The following is a 27,643-nucleotide window of genomic DNA, read 5'->3' on the forward strand; positions in this document are numbered from 1 at the left end:
CTCCTTTAGAGATAGGGTAGATGACTTGTCTTCTGTATAGAAACGTAGAAGACGATGAGGATACGTGCTTTAACGGACTCCGTGCAGTAGGACTCGTGGAATTCAGACGCCAAGACGACGTCTTTGTTCTGGTGCTTTGTTCAACAGGCTTTCTTGCCGTATTCCTGTCTCTAGACCGCGACAACATATATAGCAGCCAAAAATTATATCAACAGTCTGGTCAGTTTTTTACAAATGCTGTTTATAACCGGTTTCGCCTTTGCATTATCTGGGTGATATAATTTACACAGGGAGTGCGCTCACTTTTAACAAGAGAAAAAAAGAAAGACGTTTTTATGTTGAGCTGCAATTTCAAAGAAAAACTTTTCTTATTGAAGTTTGGCTCGTGTGTTACCTAAAATTTAGAAGTGAAATATACCGCTTACATTAAAATGCAACTCTTTCAAAAACATGGTAGCATTCTTTGAGCACACATAGTTTGATACTTCAGCCATTAACCTGGGAAGAATGTCACACTTGACCGGATTCTTCAAGTACGCATATGCAGTAGCCTTGTATGAACATACTGTTGGTTCAGGAATAAAAGGACAAATAGAATTAGCTAAGTACTTGTAGGGGCATACACTCAAACTTGGCACTGTTTCGAAAATCCTTTTTTGCAGGAATACTGAATGCAATTCACGTACTTATTTGTGTACTTCGGCATGGCCGCCTGTAAAGCATTGCAATTCGTAGTTCCTATACATTTTGTTCAAGATGAAGAAAGACGTGAAATTGAGTCAGTACGTGTGCGCAGAATTTATCAGCTATGAAAGAAACGTTGTCACAAAAATGAAGCTTTTAGTCTCTTTATTTTTTAAACTTTCATGAGAAAAAATTATAATAAAATAATATTTCGGGTCAGAACATTCGTTAGGCAAGCCCTTCATTATCCCTTCACCAATCTATGAATTTAAACGCCTATTGGTAGGTACATTAGAAAGAATAAATAAAGAGAGCGCATTCAATATTTCGTTGAGCGCATGCAATAAAATTGCGTCTTTTTCATCGCAAGCAGTTTGTCATATCAAACAGTTCATCTCAAATAGCAAGTAGATTGTTTGCTCCAGGTTTAGAAACCTTAATTGATTTCTCTGTTTACCACAGAGACATTAGGAGAAGTTTGTTCTTGACCTGTACAGGATATCAATTATGTCTATTCTGATGTCTTACGGAATAGCGACACCAAAAACTTGATAACTCAATATAGTGCACATGTCAACATAAATATAATCAGTGGTGACTTGAGAAAATCCAGCATTTTCTATTAGCTTAGCGGAGTCCCTGTCAAGATGACAGTTCGCACAAGTGATCTTCCATAGTGGAGTTATAAGGCTTTGAAGGAGCCTTGGCCATGTCCGTTCTGGATGAGCGACATGCTCCAAGAAAATCAGCTGGCCTCCCTGCGAGATAAAAGAGGCCATCGTGAGAAAAGTATTTCACTATTTTTTTATAAAAGCGGTCATTTTTATATCCTTCTAAAGAACGCCTGCTGTGACCAATGACAAGGGAGACAGCCATCCCAAAATATACATTCTAGCTTGAAATAAAACTGGCACACAACGCTACAAACAAAAGTATTGGAGCCTGAGGTACAGTGTGAAAATCTATTATAAATTATAAAGCAAGCACCTGGGAAGAATAACATGTAACGAAGTGTTAAGGCTCGAAAGCAAAAACAAATCCTGCAACAAATTTATACACACTCAGAAAAAGCTCGCATTTTTAACCTGCATTTTCTCGCCAAACGTCAGCGCTAGTTTTCTTCCTCAAGCTAGAATATTTCAAATGCTTTGGAGTTGGTAATGCCTAGGTAAGGGCACCATATTTTTTGCTCAGAGATATTTTCATTGGGCCAAAGGAATATTAACCCGTATGGGAGAGAGAAAAAAAAAGAAATGTGTCAGAAATAACGAAACAGGACACAAAACCAGCGACTTCTTACAAAGGGAGGTTCAGAGTAATCGCGATAATTTCGGCATTTTCCCTTTTCGCGGCGATCCAGTGGGTCTTGCCATGTTTGATCACGTGGTGACGCGTCCATTGCTTCCCTCCACCGCCTCCATTGCCTCCGTGATTACAATGGGTGTGTATGATGCCGGTGCGGCTTAGCAAATCTCTGTTTCGGGATATAGCGCAGACGGTGACTTAGAGGACGACACGAAGCTTTGGCCACAGATTCAGGGAACACGAAAAAACGCTTTCGCAGCTGATTAAGCTATTGTCCAAATGGCGCGAGCAGCGCATATGGTGCTTGTTCTAAAAGGGAGCTAAATATGTATCCCAAACTTTCCTGCGATTAACTAAATTTGGATTAGTGTTTTGATCTTTCTTTATTTGGCATGTATGTTGAACCAGCGGCTCGTCACGTTTCAGATAGTAAATTTTCTCAGTGACGTTGATATTTGATAATTTTCTGCTTAATCGCTTCTGTTCCTAATCTTTATCAATGGCCTTCCTGCTGAAATTTCATCATCCATTCGTCTCATTGTGGATGATTGCGTTCTCTACCGACGTATCTCTACTATTAACGATCAGTCATTGCTGCAGGATGATTTAACCTTAATCCAAAATTGGTGTTCGACCTGGCTCATGCAGGTAAATGTATCAAAATGTAAGTTTATGCACGTGTCTCGTAAAAGATCTAACCTACACTTCTCATACATGCTAAACATTGCCGCGCTATCACAAGTGAATCTTATAGGTATCTAGGCACAGAAATAACAAGTAGTCTAAGCTGGTCAAAACACGTCACGTCGCTCTCTGCAAGCGTTTAGAAATAACTTGGTTTCATTAGACTCACTCACGTTTGCTTCGCCAACGGTTAGACTGATCGTATACGAAACTTTCATCCGTACCAAACTTGAATACGCATTCCCTATCTGGAACCCCCATCAAGAGTACCTAATCCAGGCGTTACAGGCAATGCAAAATCGAGCTGCTCGTTTCATAACATCCAAATATAATTCTCGGTTGAGGATTACTAACATCAAAGCTTCGATTGGTCTAACCCCCCTGGCATCTCGTCGTAAGATAGCAAGTCTCTGCCATTTTCATAAGCTATATTATCATCTTCCTCATATACGTGAGAGCCTAATTCTGCCGCCCATGAGATCATCAGGACGTCTGCTTAATTGTCACAGTGTTCAAAATATTCAGGGTTCAACGAACGCTCTCAATAAATCATTCCTGCCGACTGCCATATCGGATCGGAATGTACTTACTGACGCAATCGTCAGTGAAACAAATTCTATAGAATTTAAACTGTTACTATTACACCAGTTTTGTCAACAACCCCAGTAGTAAGCCCTTTATCGGCTTTTTCATTTTCATGTGTTTACTGTGTTTACCAGTTCTTGCAATCTGTATTAATGTGTTTTATCTTTGTGACCCGTGGTTACCATTTGTTACCCCCCCCCCCCCTTTATGTAATGCCCCATCGGGGCCCTTAAGGATAAATAAATGATGATGGTGATGAATCGAACGCGGGTTTGCTTGGTTTCGATAGATTTGTTCCTTCTGCGCGCAAGGCTTGAAATTTAGCTATTTAGTATGTTGTGCTGCCTTATAGCAAAGATGTATTATCGCTAGCAGCTCGCTTACTCTTGTGGACGACAACGAAATATTCAGCTACGACCATTCATACGCTATTGGTGTGACCCGTCATCTATTGTGCATATATGGTGTCTGCCCATTCACTCATTGACATGTTGGCGATAGAGTGGCCGTAAGTTGTCGTGGCTTTTGGGGTAGACTGTCCACGAAACTTACTATGACAAGACGTTGCGCTACTCCCTTTATCATTGCTTAACAAATGGTACTCACTCTTGCCGACGTTCTCGGGCGGAATCACTTTTTTTTTTAAGGTTAGCGCTACAACGCTGGTGGATGAGCAAATTTCTGTATCGTCGAGGTAAGGCGTACATCGCGAACTGCCAGTCACATGTACGGACGTAATTTGCAGCAGCCGTTCGTAAACCTGGCCACACAGATTCATTCAATTCCTTTGTATGCTAGTCACTATTTTTTCAACCAACAACTGCACACGTATTCAATCCACATGATTTAATCCAAGGTAATTGAAGCACAGTGCGTTAGCGAAAACTCGGTTGCATATCCGACAGCTGATCCCACCGAAGCAAGGTGGATGTGGTAGGGGTTTCGTATTCGTGAGCTGTCACTGAGGCTACGTGCGGCGCATGGCCGAAAGCGCCATTTCGTTTCTCTAGAACAAAGTGCTCCTCGAAACGCATCAAAGGAAGTGCTACACAATTTGGAACGTAGGGCACCCAAAGGAAGATCTTAGGTCATCAATTAAGGCAAGGGAGGATAAGCAAAGGCTGTAGCAAGAAGTGCAGGGAGTGTGACTTCCCCCTGGAAAAAATGATGGACCGGCGGTGTGAGTGAGATGATACAGACAAAGCGCTAACTACAAATATAGCAATGGCCACAAGACATACAATATGCTTGAGACAAGAATGCACGAAACAATATTAAGCTGCTGTATAATGATCGAAAGGAAGTGGACACACAAATGGAGTGTCGCCGCTGGCCATGAAATCAAGAAGGTGCTAAAATAACATCGCAGGATTAATGGGATGGGAATCTATGCAAAGAGAACAGCGCAAAACAATATTTGCTCTTTGCAAGTGTTGTTGCGATTACCATTGTTCGGGAATTTCCCAGTTTTCTGTATGTATGTATGTATGTATGTATGTATGTATGTATGTATGTATGTATGTATGTATGTATGTATGTATGTATGTATGTATGTATGTATGTATGTATGTATGTATGTATGTATGTATGTATGTATGTATGTACATTTGTGTATATATGCCTAACCCCTTTACCACCCGCGCAGGTCACTAGGTTCTCCGTGGTAAAATGCGTTGAGGATCCGGTCACTATGCTTAGGGAAGTGGCTTGCTTTTCAATGATCCTTTTTGATGCAAACTTGCGTCACTGCGTATGTGCCGTTTTTAATGCATAATTAGTCTCAGGGCACTTGACGCATTTTTCAAGAGTTACTTTCCATGTATCTAACCGTTTTTAGGCCTCCCTGGGCCGCAGGGTAGGGCTTGGTAGAACGGGTAAACGCATCGGAAGGCTGTCTTGAGTGAACAGTGTTTCAAACCAACCGTCACAACAACCTTGGTCACGGAGTATGTGGTATTGTATGGGCCGCTCTTCAACCAACCCCTTTCACGCCGACATGGATGACTGTAGAGCGTAGACAGGGTAGGAACCGCTGTTAAACGAATCTCTTTGATGCCCACTTACATGCCTTGGTGTGTGTCACTTGTTTTGTACTGGTGTTCAACGAACCTCTTTGGTGCCAAAATGGGCCAAGGTACATGGGTCAGAAGGTGTGTACCGCTCTTCGATAAGAGCTTTGACGTAAGCCTTGATAAGTGGGTATTTGTCACTCGGAATCTACTGCTCTACATGACGAAAAGCCCGCCTCAATTTTGTCCGAAGCTTAGCGGAATAAAACGCACGTCACAAGGCTTCCTCGAGGAGAGCAAGCCGACGCTTTAGCAGGTTTCGCGAGAAATGCGCGGGCTATGTGGTGCTTTTCAGTGAACGTGTTTCACGCCGATATTTTAGCGGCTGCGTCATGAATGCACTGTGTATGTGCTGCCCATCAATAAACCTCTCGCCAACCTAGGTCGCTCAGTATGCGCCCCTAGGTGTACGACAACCGAGGGAACAATCAGCGTTTGGAGGCACCGGCGCGCCACGCTTCTCGCTCCTTATGCAACGCGTGGACTTCCCGGCAGCGTTACTAGATGGCGCAGTGTTTCCAGTAAGAAATTCACGCGCAGGATGCGCGGTGGCAGCGCTAGATTGCGCCGAGCATTCTTAGAAAATAGTGTTCCTGTATGTGCTCCCCAGGAACACTATTAGAAAACAGCGAAAGAGTCCCGCTGCTGTAAATGTGTCACACATGACTGGTGTCTACAAGGTCAGTACCTCGTGTCAATATATTGATTCAATACTAAACGCATTACCGTCTATAGTGTAATGGGCTTTGCCGAATTTCAGAGCATCCCTGCCTTCTCTCTTTATTTCTTCCTCCTCCACCGAATTTCAGTAGATTTAGAATTCTTTGTCTACTTCCCGCACTTCTTCTATCTATCTATCTATCTATCTATCTATCTATCTATCTATCTATCTATCTATCTATCTATCTATCTATCTATCTATCTATCTATCTATCTATCTATCTATCTATCTATCTATCTATCTATCTATCTATCTATCTATCTATCTATCTATCTATCTATCTATCTATCTATCTATCTATCTATCTATGCTTGTATGACGATCTTTGTACCTGATTTCCCGCCTACCTGGGTCACTGGGTAGCCAGTGGCGAATGTGCAGCTTATCGGGCTGCTTTCCTCAGATAATAGGGTTAGAAACCAACCATCGTACCAACTTGGGTCACTGTGCATGTTGCAATTTGTAGATAAGTACCGCTCTTCAACGAACCTCTTTCACGCAAACTTCAGTCACTATAAACGCGTGTATGGGTGGTTACTTGGGCTAGTTGGTAATTCATGATAAAAAATAACGTAAGGCGCGAAGAACAAGGACCGCGAGAGACGACATACACAGCGCCGTGTATGTTGTCTCTCGCGGTGCGTGTTCTTTGCGCTTTACGTTATTGTTTATCATGGGTAGGTGCATTCGTTCGAAGAAACTCTCCAATGTTGACTTGGGCATGCGCTACTCGTTCTGTGCCAGTCTCGAATCAACCTCTTTGATGAAAACTTGGGTAATGGGGTACGTGACTCTGGATATGTGCCGCTTGATAATTGCGAAAAATATCCGGTAAATTTATTCGGCGCTGAGTGGAATCCAACTGACGTCACAAGAGTTCCCTAAGAGCAGCAAGCCGTAGCACTAGCACGCTGAAACTAAACGCGCAGGGTAGACGCCGCTTTCGATAAACACCTCGACATCTTGGGTAACTGAGTATTTGCCACTAGGAGAAGTTAATTTGAGGGATCGCCAGCCGTTTGTGCGAAGGCGCGAGAGAGAAGGAAGGAAGGAAGGAAAACTTTATTTGGTCCTGCAAGTAGTGATAACTAATCACTAAGCGGGCCGCTCGCTCCCACGTCGGGACCGGAAGGCCAAGCCTCACGGCCACATCGTGAGCCTGCTGGACAGCCCAGAATTGTTCATCCAGGTCCAGGTTGACGTATAGTTCAACGACTCAAGCAATCGTCCATATGCTAGGCGCGAGAGAGAAAACCTGGGGGCTTTTGCTCCTTGAATATATGAGTCTGCCTAGGCACTACGGAGGAGGTTTCTTAACGCGTCTTGTGGGCGAGTGGGGTCGAGTTTGTTTACGCTCGGACGCTGGCTGCCGTCGAGGTAAAATAGTGAAGCACCGGGCACTGATGCCCGATTCGGCGACCGCTGTGTCGGACAGACGGTCTCGCACCTGCGGCGCTCGTGCTAAGTCAGTCGTGGCGGATCATAGCATGCGAACGTAGTAGAGCCCGGACCGCATATATTGAAAACGTAGAAGGTCTGTCTTAGCAAGTCTGTCGGACGCACCTTCAGAGGCAGAATTGTTACTGGTGTTACCGAAGTCGTGGGGCGCGTTAGTCCTGAACTTAACGACACAAGTTGGCGGCTGGACGTAAATATATTTATTCAATCATATTTTTTACTCATTGTAACAACGTGCCATTATTCCGCATTATTGGCGGCGCCACCAGGAAACCAAAGCGGCAACGGGTACACCAAAGCTAGAACCCGGTCTGGTCTGTGGGTTGAGACTCGCCGAGGCTGCGCGTGCCCAACCCGCTGGAAGCCTGCTTCCAGCTTTGATCCCCCGCTACCCCTTCGGTGCCCAGGAGATCATGCGCCGCCGAATTTATGCCGTTTACATGTGCCCTCCTGGAGCAGTGCCTGTAAAAAAATGCAATCTATCGTCGCGACGAAAAAAGTGACTCGCTACTTATACAACATCAGTCATAACCTTGCCCCTTCAGACACAGCGATCACCAAATGGGGCGTTCGTGCCCACTGCCTCACCGCGCGGGATGTCAGCGGAGCGTAAACTCTACCACACTCCTCCATGTCGGCATGTCTAGGGCAAACGCATACGACACGCGCTAAGAAATCTCCTCTGTAGTGCCTAGGCAGAGTCATATATTCAAGGAGCAAAAGCTCCCAGATTTTCTCTCTCGCGCCCGCTCTTTCTCGCGCCAGCGCACAAACGGCTGGCGATCCCTCAAATGAACGTCTCGTTTTCCCACTGGATGTGCGGCAAACGAGGAAAACGTTGTCAGCCCTCGCAGGCTCCAGTGCGCCACATTTTTTTGTCTCGGAGGTCACGTATGGACTGCTCAGTAGCAACATTAGATGGCGCAGCGTGTCCAGAAAGAAGTGAGAGAGAGGAGCCCGATTGTCGCGTTACACGTTTCTCAACGTTTGCACTCGCCTTGCACTTCGGAGCCTATGCTCAGGTTTCGCCGCGGCAGCGCTAGCTAGCGTCGAGTGCTCCTAGAGAAACGCGGAAGAGGAGACTCGCTACCGTACACGCCTTGTGCTTAACTCGTTTTGACGGTGGCAATACGTCGTGCCCCTATGTTTATTCAATGCTAACGCATTACAGTAGACAGTCATCGTGAGATGTGTTCAGGTGCAGTTTTTTTATTGACTGATTTCTTAGACCATGCTGCCCTTTATTTCAGTTTTGCAGTGCCATGACGGTCTAATTCTTTATGCTGGCAATTTATACTTATTGGTTCGTTTATGGTCATTGTTTCGTTTTTTTGTACCGCCTTCAGAGGTTCATCACTTCGTTATAAGATGTCTTGACACTTAGGCATCATTTGCTTTTATGTCGAGCCCCTCAGCTAGAACGTACTATTTTTGATTTTAAAAGAATCGTCGTATAACACATATAACCATTTCCGGACCAAACGTAATACGTGTTGCTAGTCGGCAATCACCTCAAAATAATGGATTCAGCCTCAATGTTTGAGCGAAGTAGCACCTAGCGATCGCGTCAGATTTTCATAACGTTGGGTAATATTACTTAGGAAGGAGTACTTCAATCTGAACTATAAAGTCACGCTAGCTTAGCGCAAAAGATTTTCACTTTCTCTATAAAGGTGGAGAAAATTTCGCAAGTTTTTGCTTAATGGCGGCTTCCGTGCAGTGCGTTTTTATTCATAATGGTGGTAACATGAAATAAACGCCTACCTTGACAAGTACTCGTTTTGCTTCCTCGAGAACTCTCCTCCCATCTTGAACTGAGCACAGGAGATATGTGAACAAAACCACATCGAATTGTTCATTCTCAAGCTCGTTCATGTTTTCCCCGTGGCACTCAACCAAGCGTTCCAATTCAATCTGCATAGAAAAATATTATTAAATATGTGATAAGAACATGTTAACGAAGTCAAATGACACTAAACAGCATAGAAACAGTATTGCACATTATAAAGATTCAGTATTGCTGTTTATAACAAGTCATACAGACAGTTTCGAATTTGAATCTTTCGTCTGTGATATTTTTTTGATGGTCAACAAACAATAGAATTAGACTTCTGGAAAAGTACAACGTAATCAAGCGGTAGTGGCGTTACCAGTCACATCAGTGGGTCATATTATAGCCTCGAATATCTCGCATCATCTGTAGGTAGTGACCCTCCGTCATCCTTCTTTAGTTGGTGTATGTGACCACGCCGAGCTACATTTAGCATATTCGTGACGTTTTTCTTAAGTAGCTTTTCCCTGGATCTTAATGTGCCTGTGTTCGCGCCTTCTTTTTGCTCCCTACACTGGCTAGCATAACACAGCGCCTATTTTGCATTTACGGACAATTTCTTTTCGTGAGTTGCCTCAATATGTTAATGAATAAGTACTCTTTGGCGTTTACCCCAGAGAAACAATGTCTGTCCCGTAGCACCTTGTAACTGGGAAATAAATGCGTAACTAGGTCAAGCTACTTATTCGTCATAATAGTGTCACTGCAGATGACTGGCAGCTTTCGAATTATTGAAAAAAAAAAACAACTGGTCACGTCGCCGTCGCCTCGACATAGTGATTCGGTGCTATAAAACGTTAAACTTTATACTCGCGAAAATGATAATGGGCAGATGGAACAAAGAAAACAGCGACAGGAACTAGGAGACGATAACCAGCAATAACAGGAAAGAAGGTGTTCAGAAGCGGATCGGAAACGACGTTACAGGGTGACGCAGGATAATATGCATGCATGCTGCCGTACCCGGCGACCTGTACGCACCGCACGCGCGAACCAGCACAGCAGCGAAAGAAAGAATATGGCGGAGATAAAGAGCCCGCAGCTATGGTGACGCGGGGAGAACGAGACACCCATATCGAAGGAGACGCATGTTCCCAGCCGGCACAGAAGAGACGCATGTTGTCCCATCAGAATAAAATGTTGGACAGAACGCAGCAAAGGAACGTTACTATGCCCGTGCTGGGTGTGGAATGGAATTGGACTTGGAACATTGTGATATGGCCTAAGCAGGATAGACGTGGTAAGCGACAAGAAACGCTACAGAAATTCTGAGCATTGTCCGCTACTGCTTAAGCCTTCTTTGGCTCCGGAAAGAGCGATGGGTGGACGTGCGTAAGCTGGCAACATAAGTAAGGGAAACCGAAGTAACCGACCAGCCAGAGAACGCTTGCACATTAGTAGGCAATTCCCGGATTTTCGGTTGCATTTTCGTATCGCGTACGTTTGTAGTCTTTTTCGTGGGCCGATTCCAAGACTGCCACCGATATGTGCCACTGGTTATGTGCCCTTTGGAGGAATGCTCGCTATGATGTTCATAGTATATATAAGCGCAGAGATAACGTCAGGTCGTAGTGACGATGAAGGAAAACGTATTGCAATGCTGTCAGTCACGAAGTTAACTTTTTTATTCAGCAAGCTTGTGCCCTTCGTTCATCACGCTCGCATACCTTTACTTCCAGCGTGTGCTCCCCATTAGGGCGCAAGATTCAGAACACGCGGGACAGTTGCAGCGCGTGATTTTTGACTGCGCCTTGATATGCGTTTGTTGGTGCCTCCTTGTGGCTGCACAAACTGGGTAGGCTACCCCAGTATTATAAATTTTTTTGTACACGCAGCCCGGAAAACCTGCGGCGCCGAACGGAAAGCATGGATATCTCTACATCGAGTGGGTTTTAGGCGCTCAAGGGTACTACACCTCTTAGCAATCTCTGCCGAAGTTTTCTCACACCGGTGAGCATCATGATACTCGGCTCTAAATTTGCAAGTGCCGGCTTGGATGTGTTTATTAGAACCTTTCACGCGAATATTGCAGTAACACTGCCTAGTTCGTGAAGTAAAATACCCTTGCCTTCAGCAGATGACTAAAGCGGATGTGGCGCATTCGAACACGCTTCTGGTTATTCGTGTCGAATTTTCGGTCAGATGTCCTTAGTTTATCCGAATATCCGAACATGGGCTGTTTAAACAGTCGATACAAATGCATGCGGTTACTGAGAAGAGCACGAACAACAAATGCTTTGATGTATATTAGGCGGACAAGAAAAGTGAATGCACATATTGCTGTGTACTTAGCGTAATTTGTGAATAGATTACGGCGCATTTAAATTGATGAAAGGGATTTGACGTGATCAACGTAGTTCCATTTTTTGTATCGGCGAGTTGAGAACATTACGTCAGTTTTAGGCTGCCATTGTTTTTCGGTTTTGCACCCTGAACTATGCCATATGTTTTCTTTTTCCTAATAACTGCGTCACTAAATAGTTCAAAAGGAGCAGATAAATACAAAAGGTCGAAGCAAGTTTTGATGTCCCACGTTGTTTCTACAACAAACAATGATGAATGCCACAGAAACTATGCCAGACTTCCGCAGTTCAATTTCGATATCATGGCGATAGCTGGTCATAGGTACTACCATACTTTGAATATGATATTGCTCATAGGTGCATCACCGTAAATCGTAGAAATATCGCGGGAAATTACTCGATATATTATTTTTAAGCTGTTCAGTTACTCTTTTCTGTTTAAATATGTTTTCCGTGCTAGGCACAACTAAAGATGGCGTGAGTGGCAGACTAGTGAACCAGGGAGCGCAACGCTGGTAATCAGTGCGTTGTTTTATGTGCTAGCGTGGTAGAAATGATGCTTTTTTACAAACAGAATTACCAAATCTCCATTGATTCTAAGGACAAACAAAGAAATGTGGTACCTCGTCCAACAATTCATGCAATACACTCTGGGTCTAACAAGTAAATTTAGTGCCGGTGGAATGAGAGCAATAAATAAACACAAGTGAGCCTTTTATTTGCCGTGTATTGTGACAAAATGTGCCCAAATTACCTTATTTCACCTCATTGGTGTGATATCACGATGTCTGGCAATAAACAAAGTTCTCCTCTTTTTTTTCATGGTTCTTATAATGTGCAGTAAAACACGTTGTGGGGCCAGTTGGTGCATAGCTTTCAATAGATTAAGCGCCAAAAGTGACGGCACACAAGAAGAAATACAGACAGGACGAGGCGCTACTTGCAACTGTTTATTGAAATGACAGGTGGCTAATTATATAGCCAATAATGCGCCCAATAATGTGCGCATTATTGTGCGTGGTTCAGATATATTTCTCCCTGGAATTTATTGCTTTCTTTCAAACCTAAAATGATTGATGTTGGTTCGGGTGCCTAACTCACTATTATATGCATTTATTGTGACTGCTGGGCGGCACCCCCGGCCCACGATGCTAAAATGTGTGATCTTGTTTCGTCATGCGCTCTTGGAAGTACGGAGGCCAAGCGATGGCACATTGCGGTTGCTCCAAGGATTAGTCATGAGCAACTACCTATGAATTCATGTTTCCTCGACTTATTGTACGGTTGACACCTTCCCTGACGCTATTACGTCACCAGATGTTGCCACCCTTCGGATCGTAGCCTTCCTCAGGGCATGCCAGCGACACAGGTAAGTGAGTGAGTGCAAAATTTATTTAGGTCCTGAGGATAAAGAATTAAATCGATCCCGCGGCTCCACCCAGGTCGGGGCCGGTAGACAGAATCCTTCGGCGACGGCCCAGGCCGTCTGCAGAGCCTTGAGCTGAGCGATGAGCTCTGTGCTTTTGAGCACTGAGTCCCAGAAGGACTGGTCAGGAAAGTCCATGCCCGCGTTGGCAGGGCACAGCCAGACCATGCGTTCGAAGTTGTTGTATTCGTGGCAGCACTGTGGGCATTCAGTAGAATGGCCGGGATTGATCCTGCTTAGTGTCGTTGATGTGAAGTATGTTCTAGTCGGCAACTGTCTGTAAGTGATGGCCTGTGCTTTTTTGAGATTTGGGTGATAAGGAGGAAAAATTATTCGTCCAAACCTATGATTTGAAGTGATCTCGTGGTATGACAAGAGCGGGTCTTTGTTGTCTAGGTCCCTCCAGGCTGGGTCGAAGCGAGGGGGCAGACCGCAGACGCGGAATGTGAGTTCTCGCGCCAGGTGGTGTGCCGGCTCCTTCAGATTACAGTCAGGACGTCCGGAAATGTTGCCCATGTGGGCCGGAAACCATGGGATGTGTGTGGACGTAATGTTGTAATCTCCCGAGTCTTGGAACAAGATTTTCTTTACAACCGTAGCTGCTTTCCATGAGATGAGGGCCGCCGAAAAGGTTCAAATGGCCGTTCTTGAATACGAGTAAATGATGGAGGCTCCTTTGCAACTTCGAAGAACCACTGCGATGGCTATTTCTTCTGCTTCATGAGTGAAGTTGGTAACTACTGTGGCTGCGTTGACCAGCGAGCCATGGGCGTCCACTACGGAGACCGCGTAGGTGCTTCGATTCCTATATCTGGCCGCGTCAACGAAGAGGACTTGCGTTTCGTTACGTTTGATGTTGTCGAGGATCACCTTGGTTCTCGCTTTTCTCCGCCCTTCGTTGTGGGTCGGGTGTATGTTTCTTGGGGATTGTATCGACTACTATTGAACTCTTGGAGTTTGTGCATAGTTGCGAGTTCTCTGCTGGCACGAAGAAGGGCGGTATGCTGCTCCTAGTAAGATCTCGGTTCCCGCCCTTGTGAGTGAGAGCCGACTAATTAGGAAGTTTCTCTGTGCCTCAGAGAGTTAGGTAAACGTGTTTTTTAGCCTCAGTTGCAGAAGTCGTTGCATGCTAGTGTTTCTAGGGATGCTTAGGACCTGTTTTAATTCTGTTCTGCTTAGTGTGTCGATTTTGTTCAGCTCCGTCTTCTTCCAGTTGAGGTAAGGGGCGGCATAGGTTACGTGGCTATAGAGAAGGCGTGAAATGCTTTCATGAGGTTATCCTCTTTCAGTCGATGCCTTGTGCTGGTGACCCGTGCTATGACGCTGGTGAAGTTTAGGATGCTCTTTTTGATGCCTTTTAGTGCGTCTGCGTTGTCATTGCTGCAAGCCCCAATGACCATGCCCAGGACCTTGATTGGGTTACACCTGGGGATGTTTCCTTAATCCCTGGTGTGTAGGTGAACGGGGAGGGAGCTAAGGGGTGTCTCACCCTGAGGCCTTGTTTGCACAGGAGGAGCTCTGATTTGCTTGGGGAGAGCTTTAGTCCTGTTTTTGTAAGAAAAGCTTCCGTGGTGTCCTGCCCTTGTTGTTGGTTCTGCTCCAGAGTGCCTAGCGAGCCGCTCGCGGACCAAATTGTGATGTCCGCGTAAATCGCGTGCCCTACTGCCGAGACGTTCGAGAGTTTGTTGGAGAGATTGTGTATTGAGATGTTGAAAAGAAGCCGCAAAAGCACTGATCCAGCAGGGTGCCGATGTTGCCTAGCCGGTGCTTTCTGCTTCTGATTTGTACGATGTTTATGGCGGCCGTTCAGTTAGCTAAAAACGATCTTACAACGTTGTGGAAATTTGCTCCGAGATTTAAAGTGAAGATTTCGTTGAGGATGTGTTCATGCCTGACCATGTCGAAGGCCTTGGTTAAGGCGAGAGCCAGGATGCCTTTTACATCTCTCGATTTGTTGTCCATGACGGCGCTCTTCATGAGTAGCATGGCGTCTTGCGTGGATAGCGTTTTCTGAAGCCTATGAAATTGTAGCGGAATAGACCGTTTTCTTCATAGTTCTCTCCAATTCTATTGTGGATGGCATGTTCGGCGACCTTCCCGAGACACGACGTAAGAGAGGTGGGTCTGAGATTCTCTTCATGGAGCGGTTTTCCGGGTTTGGAGATGAAGACTACATCACAACTTGACAATATTATTTTGTGGCACTGGGGCTGTCCGAATTATTATTTATTAATTACTTAGGTCATCTGTATACGCGCAGCACTGGCTGTAGCTGTGGACTTGCCCACCTTATTTATTGTACTCTCCTAAGGCATACAGTGCTGTTTCCACTTGTGATAACCTACAATGCTCATTCTCCAGTCCCTCTTCTAAAGAAGTCTATGAAGTCTTGATTTCAGTGACTGAATCGAGGAGTTGGCCTAGGCTATCTGTACCGGTATTTGGCTCGAGATTGCTGCTAGGTTGCAATACTAAGTCGGCGACATGAAAGGCTCGCAACAACAAGAGCCCAGACACTGTGGGCTCGGCAGCATTGTACAGAGTGCATAATATTTTTTCACGCCCTTGACGAATTAGAATTTCTCACTAATCTGCACAACGAAGAGAACTAAATTTAACAACCTGCACCTGGAACTTCCACCAAGCCCGCTTGCCTGCCACGCTATTCTTAACTTTAACAAACTTCTTACATCGGCTGCGTTGCAAGCCAAGGACAGGCTGCTGATCGTTGCCGGAGACTTCAACGCGCACAACACGGTCTGTGGCTACGCCAGTAATGGCAGGAAAGAAATTAACCTTGCCGAGTGTGCGGACACGCTAGGCATAAAAGTCATCACGAACTCAAGGTTCAACGTTCGCCGAGGCAACTCAATTCAAAGGGACACCACCCCGGACCTGACGTTCCTTGAATACGCGGAGGTCTCGTGGGGTAACCCGCAAGAGGACATTGGCAGTGACCATTTCCTCCAAGAAATCTACTTCCGCCTCACACCCACTCATCCCCAGACGCACGCCCACGTACACTGGGAGCTCTTCTGAAAAATGAGGGTAATGTGGACAGACAAGAGTAAACATTCGCAGAGCTCCTGGAAAATCTAAAGATTGCGGTAGCCAACGCCACTAAAGAAATAAGCATGAACCTGGAGGTTCCAGCCATGGACTCCAGACTAGCACGCCTCCTGGACGCCAAGAACGCGTTAAGGGAAAGATGGAAACAGCAGAAGCTAAACAGCAGGCTGAGGTCTAAATTAACGGCAATCAACAAAGAGAACGAAGAAGACTCCAGAAAGTTGAGTTCGTAGCAATGGGACGAGGTGTGTAATGAAGCGGACGGTAAAATGAGAAGGGGCAGCAAGTGGAGCCTTCTCAAGCACCTATTCACCGACAGCCACAAAGCGACCAAAAATAATGCCCGGCTAACGATAGAAAGGTGCGTTCATCTCCATACGAACGAAGGAACGAGTCCGCGGGATCTTGTTGACGCCCTGGCAGACGTCTACCTTCCGGTAGAGCGCAACTCTTCTCCGTGGGACGACCCGACAAGCGAGTACAAGGGGACCTCAACTTTCGCTGGATCGTCCTTTCGAAGTCTCGGAGATTGCGCACGCCCCTCAAGACCTAACCGGACGCTTGAACCCTAGTCCGGATGGACTCACAAACTACTCAGAAATCTAGATGACAGAGCCATACAAGTCATTACGAGCAAAATTAACGATGTATGGGCTGAAGGTCGGGTGCCGGACGAATGGTGAACTACCATTGTACTCTTCATTTCGAAACCCGGAAAACCGCTCCATGCAGAGAATCTGAGACCCACCTCTCTTACCTCGTGTCTCGGCAAGGTCGCCGAACATGCTGTCCGCAATAGAATTGGAGAGCACTATGAAGAAAATGGCCTATTCCGCCACAATCTCATAGGCTACAGAAAATCACTATCCACGCAAGACGCCATGCTAGTCATGAGGAGCGCCGTCATGGAGAACATATTCAGCGATTTAAAAGGCATCCTGGCTCTCGACTTAACCAAGTCCTTCGACATGGTGAGGCATGAACACATCCTCAACGAAATCTCCACTTTACATCTCGGAGTAAATTTCTACAACGTTGTAAGATCGTTTTTGGCTAACCGAACGGCCACTATAAACATCAGACAAATCAGAAGCAAAAAGCACAGGCTAGGCAACATCGGCACCCCGCAAGGATCAGTGTTTTCGCCGCTTGTTTTCAACATCTCAATACACGATCTCTCCAAGAAACCCTCGAAAGTCTCGGCAGTAGGGCACCCGATTTACGCGGACGACATCACCATTTGGTCCGCGAGCGGCTCGCTAGGCACTCTTGAGCAGAACCTACAGGAAGTGCTGAACACCACGGAAGCTTTTCTTACAAACACAGGACTAAAGCTCTCCCCAAGCAAAACCAGAGCTCCTCCTGTGAAAACAAGGCCTCAGGGAGAGACAGCCCCTTAGCTCCCTCCCCGTTCACTTACGTACCAGGGACGAAGAAAACATTTCCAGTTGTAACCATATCAAGGTACTGGGCATGGTCATTGGGACTTGCAGCAATGACAACAGGGAAGCACTAAAACACATCGAAAAGAGCGTCCTCAACTTCACCAGGGTAACCAAGGGCAGTTGGCCCTATAGTGAGTGAGATGCATGGCATTTAGCAAAATCGGTGGCGTTTTCGCCGCTATGTTGTGGGTGAGGCGGTGGGTTTTTTCGGCGGACTAACATGGGTATTTTCGGCGGACTAACGCTTTCGCCTGTTCGTTCCCTTTTATCGGCGCTTGTCGGGCACCAGAGTAGGCGATGACGGTGGTTGAAAGAGTCGGGAATTATCGCGAAGCAAGCCGCGGTCACGTGCCCCTAGAGAAACATGCGAAATGTCTACCGGGAGCCCGTCACCACAGCCAAGACCCTTTACGAACGCTCTGCGTGCGCATGGGCGACCGCCACTGTTATTGTTTCAGCCGAGGTGGATGATGCCGCCGTGGCCTCAGCGGTTATTCGCTGCTGGCAGATCGCGTTCGCGACTGCCAGGGCGTACCTCATTTTGCAGCGCTGCCCAGTCACGTCTGTATACGCTGTTGAGTGCGTGTAGAAGGTATAGTACGTAGGGTTATTAGGGTACATCGATTGAATATGTGCACGGGCTATGAGCGTTTTCTTGTCGTACTCGGGATGCATGTTCTTGGGAATTGGAGCTCCTGTAATTTCGGATCTCACTGAAGGAGGGAGACGTACGGCTCGTTCGGTGAGATAAATGGGTTATGCTGAGATATTGAGTCTAGGAAATATTGCCCTACCAGTTTCTGTGAAGTTAAAAGGTGTTCCCTCTGTAGCATCAGAGTGGCCTGCCTGAGTTCATCGAAAGTATTGTGCTCCGAAAGCTAGCATGCGCTCCGTGTAGATACATTTAGGCAGGTCCAGAGCCGCTTTGAAAGCGGTTCGAGTTATCGTCTTGGTCAGCCTTTCCTCTTCCATGTTCAGGATTTGGAAAGGTGAGATATATGTGACTCGACTAATTACTAAGGCCTCTACGAACCTCAGGGTATCGTCGTCTCTAATGTCCACCTTTCGATACGTCACTCGACTTATCATTTGGGCTATCTTGTTGGTTCAGGATTTGAGGGTTTTGAGCATTTGTGGGGCTTTCCCGCCGCTCTGAAGCAACAAAGCCGGACTCGAATCGTGGGTACCTCTCGCACCATGTGGCCCTAAGCCACAATGTTAAGCGACCCTCTGGATTTGTAGCATTTCGTGTGTATCCGTATGACCTCGGGCGCGCACTGCAGCCCGCTTCCTCGCGGAAATTTCTCCAGCACTAATACGGCGCTTTGGAGCGTATATTCTTTATGCGTTAGGCAACGTCTGCTCGCCCACAGCGTGATATCACCTGCGTAGAGCGTGTAACCTAGGTCGGGTATCTGATTCAGATAACGGGCGAGGCGACACATCGCCACGTTAAAGAGCAGAGGCGAGTTTATCGCTCCTTGAGGTGTTCCTTGGCAAGAGATTTTAAACATCTGCGATGTGATTTGGCCAGTACTGATGCGTGCCTCGTGGTTGGAAAGAAATGTCCTCATGTAATTCTAGGTACGCTCGCCACAACCCGCGAGTTCGAGTTCCTCGAGTGTTGCGGCGGGAGAGAGGTTGTCGAAGGCTCCTTTGAGGTCTTGTGCTTGGACTAGTCTCTCGTCGCTGTATGGTATATTAGTTAGAATTTCGTCTCTAAGTGGGAGGAACGTGTCCTGATAAGAGAAAGTCGTGCGAAACCCTATCATCGAGTCCGGGACCAGTTCCGCTATGACAGGTATCGCTGCAGTCTGGTATGGATCCCCCTCTCACAGAGCTTTCCCAGCCGTGATGTGAGCGATACTGTCCAGAGTATCTATCGAGGAGTTTTTTTTTCGCTTTGTAGATCATGAAATTGTAGCGAATTTGCATTCTTAGAGCTAGTCTCCCTTGACCCATTACTCACTATTAAAAACCTTTGTTATTTTCGCTAGGGCCGCCGAAACAATGTTTCGAATCATCGAATTTGTGACCGAGCCTGAGCCCGGTGCCGAGTGTTAACAGTGGATTGTGCAGCCTCCTACACTTGTGCGTGCGTTATTTCTTCGTCTAATTTAGGGTTGGCTTCTCCCGCATATTGTCTTGTCGTGTAGGGCGGCGCCGTGGCAGGTTAGTGTCCTGTGTATTTGTTCTGAAGGACGTCGAGTAGTTCTTGGTGTGTACCCTCGAAGTTGTCTGCTGTAATTTGGAGGTTCTTGTTATGCGCAGTGCGTGTTGATCACCGGGTCTAGCATGATCTGTAGCATTCACCACCTACTGGTCATTCCAACAGTCCCTGATAAGGTTCCACAAAATATCGCCAACTCGTTTTTCGCTAGCTTGTGGTCATGGCTTGGCCTTGCTCTGCCAGGACAGGGATACGTTGTCTCAGGTCTTTGTTTAGCGGTTGTCTTTTCCACCTTTTGGCCACTCTCCACCGCTCTTCCCATAGGCTGACCAAGTGAGAGTCTATCACCGGTGCCTCCGCTGTGCACTCAATGGCTTTGGTGGTGTCTGCGTGCACTTCTCGAAGGAATTGAGCCGATTTCCGCATGTTCCTGTATCACCTATGTTAATGTATCTGGCCTGCACGAGCTCGGGTTAACCTTGTCACTTTAGCTTACTTTATGAGATTTATTTCGCTTTCGCGCCGTCTATGCAGAATTTTGTTCGTTATAGTTACTTGATCAATGGCATTAGCCCGCAGTGGCTTGCCCCTTCTAACGAAGTATTTCATTGTCCTTTTTGGAATTTCATTGCGTCCTGCTGCCGTGGTATGAGGGGCATATCTTTCTGCGCTTTTCCACTAATAAATATTTATTCTAAATTTTGGACTTTTATTTGATTTTTATCTTGCATGCCTAAGTTATCCCTAATAACGACTGTGATTTACCGCAGTGCATCGTCTCCTTCGAAGATGCAACTGTCTCCAGCCCTTATAGCTGTTTGTTAATTTTTAGTTGGAGCTGCGAATGTTCTTAAATGGTTCCATAGTATTGTCGGTGCACCTCTGTCGCTTTCGGCAATGTTACGTCCCCAGCGTTTCCTTGCGGGTCTAATTTTCTCATGCAAGAGCTTACTCGCCAGCCATTTTCTTTTCTCGGTATTTGTTCCACCTCTTCTTCGTGTAATCCCAACTTCTTGTGCTCGCGATGATCCCCAGAATCCTGTTTACGCTCTTGTATAGCTTGCTTAATGTGCTTGTCCCACCACTTACCTGGTTTCCTCCTTTAAATTCAACAATTATTTTAGCGTGTGTGTCTGATCTGCTGCTTAAAGTCTACTAGTTTCTGATATTCACAAAGAATTGTAAGGAGCGCCTCCATTTTTTTATCTTTGTTTTTAGCGATCTCCCTCATTTTCTTTTCATTAATCCTGACAAATATTGATGCTATTGGTTCAGGTTATGCACTAGTATTTTTCCTAAAATATAATGCTAAATGTTTATGATCGCTACCCGGGCAGTTTTTTTCATGTTCGTGTATTATCATTTTATGAAGTTGTTCGTAGGGGATTTTTGAGACCAACGCGTAGCGCATGCACGTGACTGCCTGCTTCGGTGTTGCCACGCTACCCGTCCATGACACTTATTCTCCGTGCTAGTATAAGCTACTGTTCAGGACACATATCAAGGTGTGGAGAAGAGAACCTCTGTAATCAGTACATGCATGCACATTCTCCATGTGAACATTCATATCTCCGACTAATAGCACCTTGCCTAATTTCTTGAAATTACTAATGTTGCTTCTGATGCAATCAATCAATTCTCTATTTTCATCCTGCTATCGCTACCTCTCCATAGGTAAGCTACTCCAAGACACGTCTTTTTGCCATCCATGTACCGCTAATCCATAAGTGCTTCTTAAGTGCACCTTTTACTCTTTCCCACCTCAGACTTTGCCCAAAAAAGCGCCTGCGCCTTGCCTTGACCAAGTTATTCTGTTTCATCCCTCGCACACAAAATTGTCGAAGACAGGCGGTTGCTGCAAATCTCGTAGACGCGTTCCTGTCAAGGCGTACACCCTAAGAGATTCGTCTTTCCTCTGCGTGTGAATTTCCAACCTGATTTCCTGCTTGGGACAACGCTGCATGTTTATAAAACCAATTTTAACATCTCCATACTTATTGCTTGTGCCTCTTTTCTTTACTATTAGTGGTCTAATCTGCTACTTCCCCCCTTGCGTGTCGCGAAATTCAATACTTAATCTTACTTCCTGATCGCTTGGGGTCATCCTAGAAAAGCTACTGCCCATGTCGTGAATCAACGTCCAGCCGATGTTGCTACGAAATCGCTGAAATGTATCCCGTCGTACATAAAAGCGCATTCGCGGCCTGCTCGACACGCTTCCCGGATGTTGTCATTGACCGTAAAATTTATTGCATTTGCTATCGCCCATATTTCGCTGTTTACTGAAGCACCGTCCTTTTACTTGCATACATCTGTCCATATCAATTACTGGCACCGTGCACACTGCGTTTTGAATTATCTTTGAAGCATCCCGCATGTCGGTAATGCCTTTGGCTGTTTGCTTCGTGATCCCTGTCCCCCGTTATTGCAGTACGTCATCACTCTACCCATTTTCACCGCAAGGTGTCTCTCCTCCATTGTGTTCCACCTGTGTTCCACATGTGTTCCTTGACTTTCGCTATCGCTTCCCTGTTAGGCTTCGAAGGAGCTCCCTAATCTGGACTCGCTCGTCTGTACCTGTCCTGTTTATTATCACCGGCTGCATTTTACGCATCTTTGAATCCCAAACGTTACTATCCAATCCCGAATGTTTGAATCCCAAATGCGATTGTATATGCACCTTCAACAATTAGCATTGCAGTTGCATTATTTACTTAACAAGATGGCACGTAGTGTAGCAGTTACACACTATCGTGCCACTTGTCACAAGGTTTGCGATGCCCACCCCTTAGCGTTCATACACGCAAGCTTTCATTGAAGTGCTCTTATTTTCAGTAGGTGTCGCATCATATCATGCCATGTGTCAAGCCATGTGACATGTGTGCCGCGTAGACTGAATGCCTGTGTTTGCAATTCGGTACATATTATGGCGCCTCCTCGGTAGGTGCGAATCGCTGCTGTAGAAGATAGTCGTAGAGCTACGCGCGCGGCTGCAACCAGGCAACGTCAGGTTCAGGAGACCGCTGGCTCAGGAGTCGCAGCTTACCATTAACGCCTTGTGGGCAGTTAGGTTTGCTCTCGTGAAAACTACGCTCAATGGCTTCGCAGCGAACACCCCTTATGGCGCTCTGGTGAAAACGCGGCCCAACAGCTTCGCCGCGAATACCCTGAAATGCTTGCTGTCGAAAATGCAGTCCTGCGGCTTTGCTGTTAACGCCTTCAAGTGCGTATTGCTTAAAATCAGGCACGACGGCAGTTAACCATCTTCAAGCGGTTTACGGTGATCCCCTAAGGAGCCGCTGCTCCAGCCTACGTTGTGACTGGGCTGCGTACGCCTGCGACTCTGTGACTGTGCAGGCTTGCGACTTATTTGTTTTGAATAAGCTAACGTGACCAAAAACCTTAGCAATTAGAATGAGTCTGAAGAGACATGACTGAGCGAAGAAATAGGATCCACCTGAATGTAGAACGAAGCTACAGAGAAAACCTGTATGGATGTTTTTATGAAAGAAAGCATCGCACTTCAGAAAAATTTCGTCTTGGTCTCGCATTATAACCCCGAACCAATGATTTTTCCGGAGTGTCGCTCAACCATCTGAGCTAACAAAAAGCTAGTACATCGCAGCACGAAGGCGAAGTAATTGACAACTCGAAACACATGGACACTGAATATGCCAATTTATTCATGCGCGCTGCCACAAGGTGCAGGACGGTTCACGAAAGAAGAAATTGTCATCCACCCTAATGCATTAGGAAGCGAAAAAGTAAATTCGAACGGGTTTCTCAGAAACCAGGCCTCACACTTTAGGAAAAGTTATTCCTAGTCGTGGATTCGAATCAGGTACCAATTCCAATCCAGTATGGATAAACTGCTTCTACTACTCACTAATAACAACCACCGCAGTGAGCTAGCAATTGACGTAAATTAGCGACCTGCTTGATAACAGGCCACAGATCGGAATGACTTTGCCAGCTATCTTCCCGGACAGCTTGTGTAGCCATTTCAGCTTTTCGCCTTTTCTTCACTGGCTCTATGCATATAAAAATGGCGGCAAAACCCGTACCACAGTCGCTGCCGACGGTATTGCGTGGGCAAGAAATTTACATAGCCAAACAACATATTGTCACCGTCGAAACGAGGTGTGCAAGGGGCGTGTGCAGCAGCAGGACTGCTCTTCCGCGCTTCCGTAGGAAAACTCGGTGCCATCTATCAGCGCCGCCACGAAGGTTGAGCCCGACCTCCGATATGTGTGGCACGCCGGTAAATGCGAACGCATAGAAACGCGCAGTGGAGTAACCACTATCGCACTTCTTTTTTTTTGACACGCAGCGTCATCAAGTGGCAGTGCCGCAAACTCCACGCGTGCCCTCCGAGACGAGAAGCGTGGCGCGCCAGTGCCCGCGAGCGCTCACAATTACGCGCTTTCCGTCCAATCAATCGAACGTACTAGTAAACCGAGTTGCAAGAAGGTCGTTGGAGAGCGGCGAAATCCAGTGCTTTCGTGGCGCCGCTTACTGAGGTGTTGGAATGAACGAAATTAAATCAAAAGCGGCACATAGGAACTGCATTTGTAGGGCAGCCTGTCAATGCATTGGATTGCTCTCCTTCAGGAACCTCTGTGGAGAGTTCGATTCTGCTCAGCATAGGATAAATTTGAAGATCCATTTTCAATATTTTAGAGCAGCACATTACCAGTTACACAATACTAGTTCACTGAAGAATGATACACACCTACTTGCACGTGCTCGGTAACCAGAGGTCAATTTCTGGTTAGCACAGAACGAGTAGCACTCACCTAGTACCCCAGTCGGCATCAAAGTGTCTTCGAACAAGAAGAAAAAGAAAGAGGAAGAGAAGGAATGGCCATGGGCTGACTGGTGCCCTGGGCCTCTCGCTGCTATGGAATTTTTTATGTTTTTGCCATTTTTGTGAGAGTCATTTCATCAAGGATGAGAAATAAGACGCTCCCATGGCTAGCATGACAAGGTCAGTCGTCTGCTTCATTACTCATTTTTGGACGACGTGCCTTTCGAAGCTCGGACAAGATTGACTCCTCGGAGAGCTCAACGCCAGAAGTTATGGACTCCGGCAGCGAGTACACCGTAGCCATGGGCCGCCGTATGAAGATTCACCATATGTCGACTGAGGCGACATCATAGAATCAGAGTGAGGAGGAATCCTTCATGGTTTCTGACGTGCCGCTCTCGACGTCACAGAGCATGAACTCCCTCAGCAGGCAGTTACTAACCAAATATTTTCAAAGTGCGGCCCCTGGGCAAATCAACCACATTAGGATCAACGCTCGAAAGAACATCCTGACAATAGATGTGAAATATTCCGAAATACTGGAAAAGTTAAACGCCATTCCACAGTTAGGTGTGATATTACTTCATTACTTACGGCAAGGAGACAACGACTGCTGTGATCTCCGACGTGGAGCTTGAAATCAAGTATGGGGACCTCAAGAATATTTTAGGGTCATGGGTGCGCATTCTTGCGATTCACGGCTTGGCGAACTCCCGATGTATCAAGTTAATACTTGCTTCTTCGACATTATCAGCGTATGTCACAGTGGGCTACGTGGTCTACCTTGTACGACCATTTGTTCCGAGGCCTCTTCAACGCCGGAAATGTCTAAAGATAGGACACGTGAGTGCTATTTGTAGAAGTGAAGCCACCTGCTCGCGTTGCGGCGGAGAGCATAATACCACCGACTGTGATTCGTCTTCATTTAAATGTCCCACCTGTACTGGCTATCACGAAGCGCATTTAAAGGAATGCCGGAAAATGAAACAAGACGCTCGTTTTCTTCGAAAAGTGGCAAGAGACCAATCTTTATGGAACGAGGCTGCACAGTCTATTCGCTAAAGTGGCCAACGCCCGCGATAGAAGTGCCACAAAGCCATTTCAAAAGAACTACATGACGGGGCGCACGCGCCATGACCGCCTTTGCCGGTGCGTGCACCGAAGACGGTAACCGCTAATTCGGTCGGAACTGCCAGTTCAAGAACTGCCAGGACTCAACTGCTAATTCAAGGTCAATGAGAGCCCGTGGCGAATATTCACGTCCACTCGCTAATACAGACACGGAGTGGCCTTTGCTACCGTCTGGACCCATGGCTATGACAGCGGGCCCTAGTGATCCTCTGCACCATGAAGCCAAGAATGATAGGGCCAATGAAACCGGTGACACAACGGACAAGGAAGGAGGCGGACACATTGAGAAGGAAAGCGTTCAGAAAAGGCTGAGACACTTACGGCCGCTAAAAGTGCCCTGCAGGTGCTCGCCATACTGGAGCCGCGTATGGCAGTGATTTACATGCTGTAAAGCTTTTGTATGGCGCCTGTGTTGGTCACGCAGGAGAGACCCACACACCAACTTCGTCTTTGCGCTTTTATCTCTAGGTTCACAAACTAGTGACTATAGACCAGATACGGATCCCAGTAGTGGCTTCATGGATGAGATTTCTGATTGTTTATCATCGAAAAGGGGGGTCACGATCCCACGTCTTCGCATTACGCGCGTGATGCAAAGACGTGGGATCGTTCCCCTCCTGCGGCGAGTTGTTTTTTCATCCACTTTCATTGCCATTAACTTATCAGTTCTTAAAAAATATTAGTAAGTACGAGTAATTTCCCCTATGTTCTCCTTGGTGTCTGTGTGCGCTTCTCATGATATGATTCTTTCTAATATCGGGCCCCGGGTAAGCCCCTTTCTTCTCGTTTTAAAATGAACCCTGTGGTTTATTACAGCTTTTATTATTCTTAACTTTATCATTACGCATCAGTTTCTGTTATTTCTCAATGTCATACTGTTTACCTATGTACACGTTTACCAAATTTGTACACACTGATATGCTATGTATTAGGATTTCCTACGTACATGCCTTACCTGTAATGGTCCCCAGTGGCATCGACGGTTGCATTAAATAAACACATAAAGTAAATAAACTGGACCAAGTGTTCCAAAATGTTTCTACTAGGTTTGGTACCGCCGTACGTCCTTCCAGTAATCCGGTAATACGTTAACGGTAAGAGTTAGCCGACAGGTTAAAACCCTAGATATTCGCTTCTTTTGTGGTTTTCTTAGTATTAACATCAAAAGCCGTGGCTCACGCATATATTCGGCTTCATTTCGCTGAGCAGTTTTCTGTACGTATAATAATGAATGTTTATACCTTTGGGTAGCGCTTGAGCTCTTTGAGGAAGACATTGCAGAACTCTGGATTGGGATCCACGTTGGTGTACTTAATCTTTCTTGTGATGTGCTCAAAGTTGGCTCCTGAACCCGCGCCAATTTCTAGCACCCGGAGGGCGCCTTCTTTCTGGAGCGCGGGATCACGTGACTCCAAGAACTCCAGAGGTTTGAGCGCAGCGCGCCGTGCTGAAGCCATGCCGTCTGCATAAATGATGTTTCCGACACGAAGCGAAGTGACGAAGTACATTTCACGTAATTTTCTGGACACTAGCAATGCTGGAAGTAGTATGATCCCGAACGTGAGAATCAATGTGACCCACACGACGCCACAGAGCTGGCAGAGCAACCGCATCCTGTCCCCTACACACACCTTCACTGCACGCGTGCGTTTTGTTCAACATCGCATATAAACAACTCCGTTCATCTGTCAGGTGACTGCGCGACGGGAAAGGGATTGGTGGCCGGTGTTGCCTGTGAGAGGCCGTATTTTTGCAGAACTTTCCCCGCGCCTGATATAGCACGGTGGTCATGCAATATTTATAAAGAAGAGCGTGACTTTCGAGCTTAAATTCTTTTTTGTGATTAGCATTCTTATGCACTAATTCTCTTCTGGTGAATGTAAATCTATTTAATAGATATTTGACTCCAAAATGTATCTTGAAGCTCAAATATCTCAGAAATAATGTTGTGTTAG

The 27,643-nt window shown here is 46.2% G+C and overlaps 1 protein-coding gene across 1 annotated transcript; it reads right to left on the reverse strand.

Moving 5' to 3' along the window:
* Positions 1 to 832: 832 nt before the first annotated feature.
* On the reverse strand, positions 833 to 27,643 carry LOC129382349 (thiol S-methyltransferase TMT1B-like). Its single transcript, XM_055066241.2, has 3 exons — positions 26,930 to 27,643; positions 9,271 to 9,420; positions 833 to 1,442 (listed from the first exon to the last, which is right to left on the reverse strand). The coding sequence occupies exons 1-3, from the start codon at positions 27,299 to 27,301 to the stop codon at positions 1,209 to 1,211; spliced, it is 756 nt and encodes a 251-aa protein (XP_054922216.1). The 5' UTR covers positions 27,302 to 27,643; the 3' UTR covers positions 833 to 1,208.

Source organism: Dermacentor andersoni, chromosome 6 (assembly GCF_023375885.2).
Source record: "Dermacentor andersoni chromosome 6, qqDerAnde1_hic_scaffold, whole genome shotgun sequence".
Lineage (NCBI taxonomy): Eukaryota > Metazoa > Arthropoda > Arachnida > Ixodida > Ixodidae > Dermacentor > Dermacentor andersoni.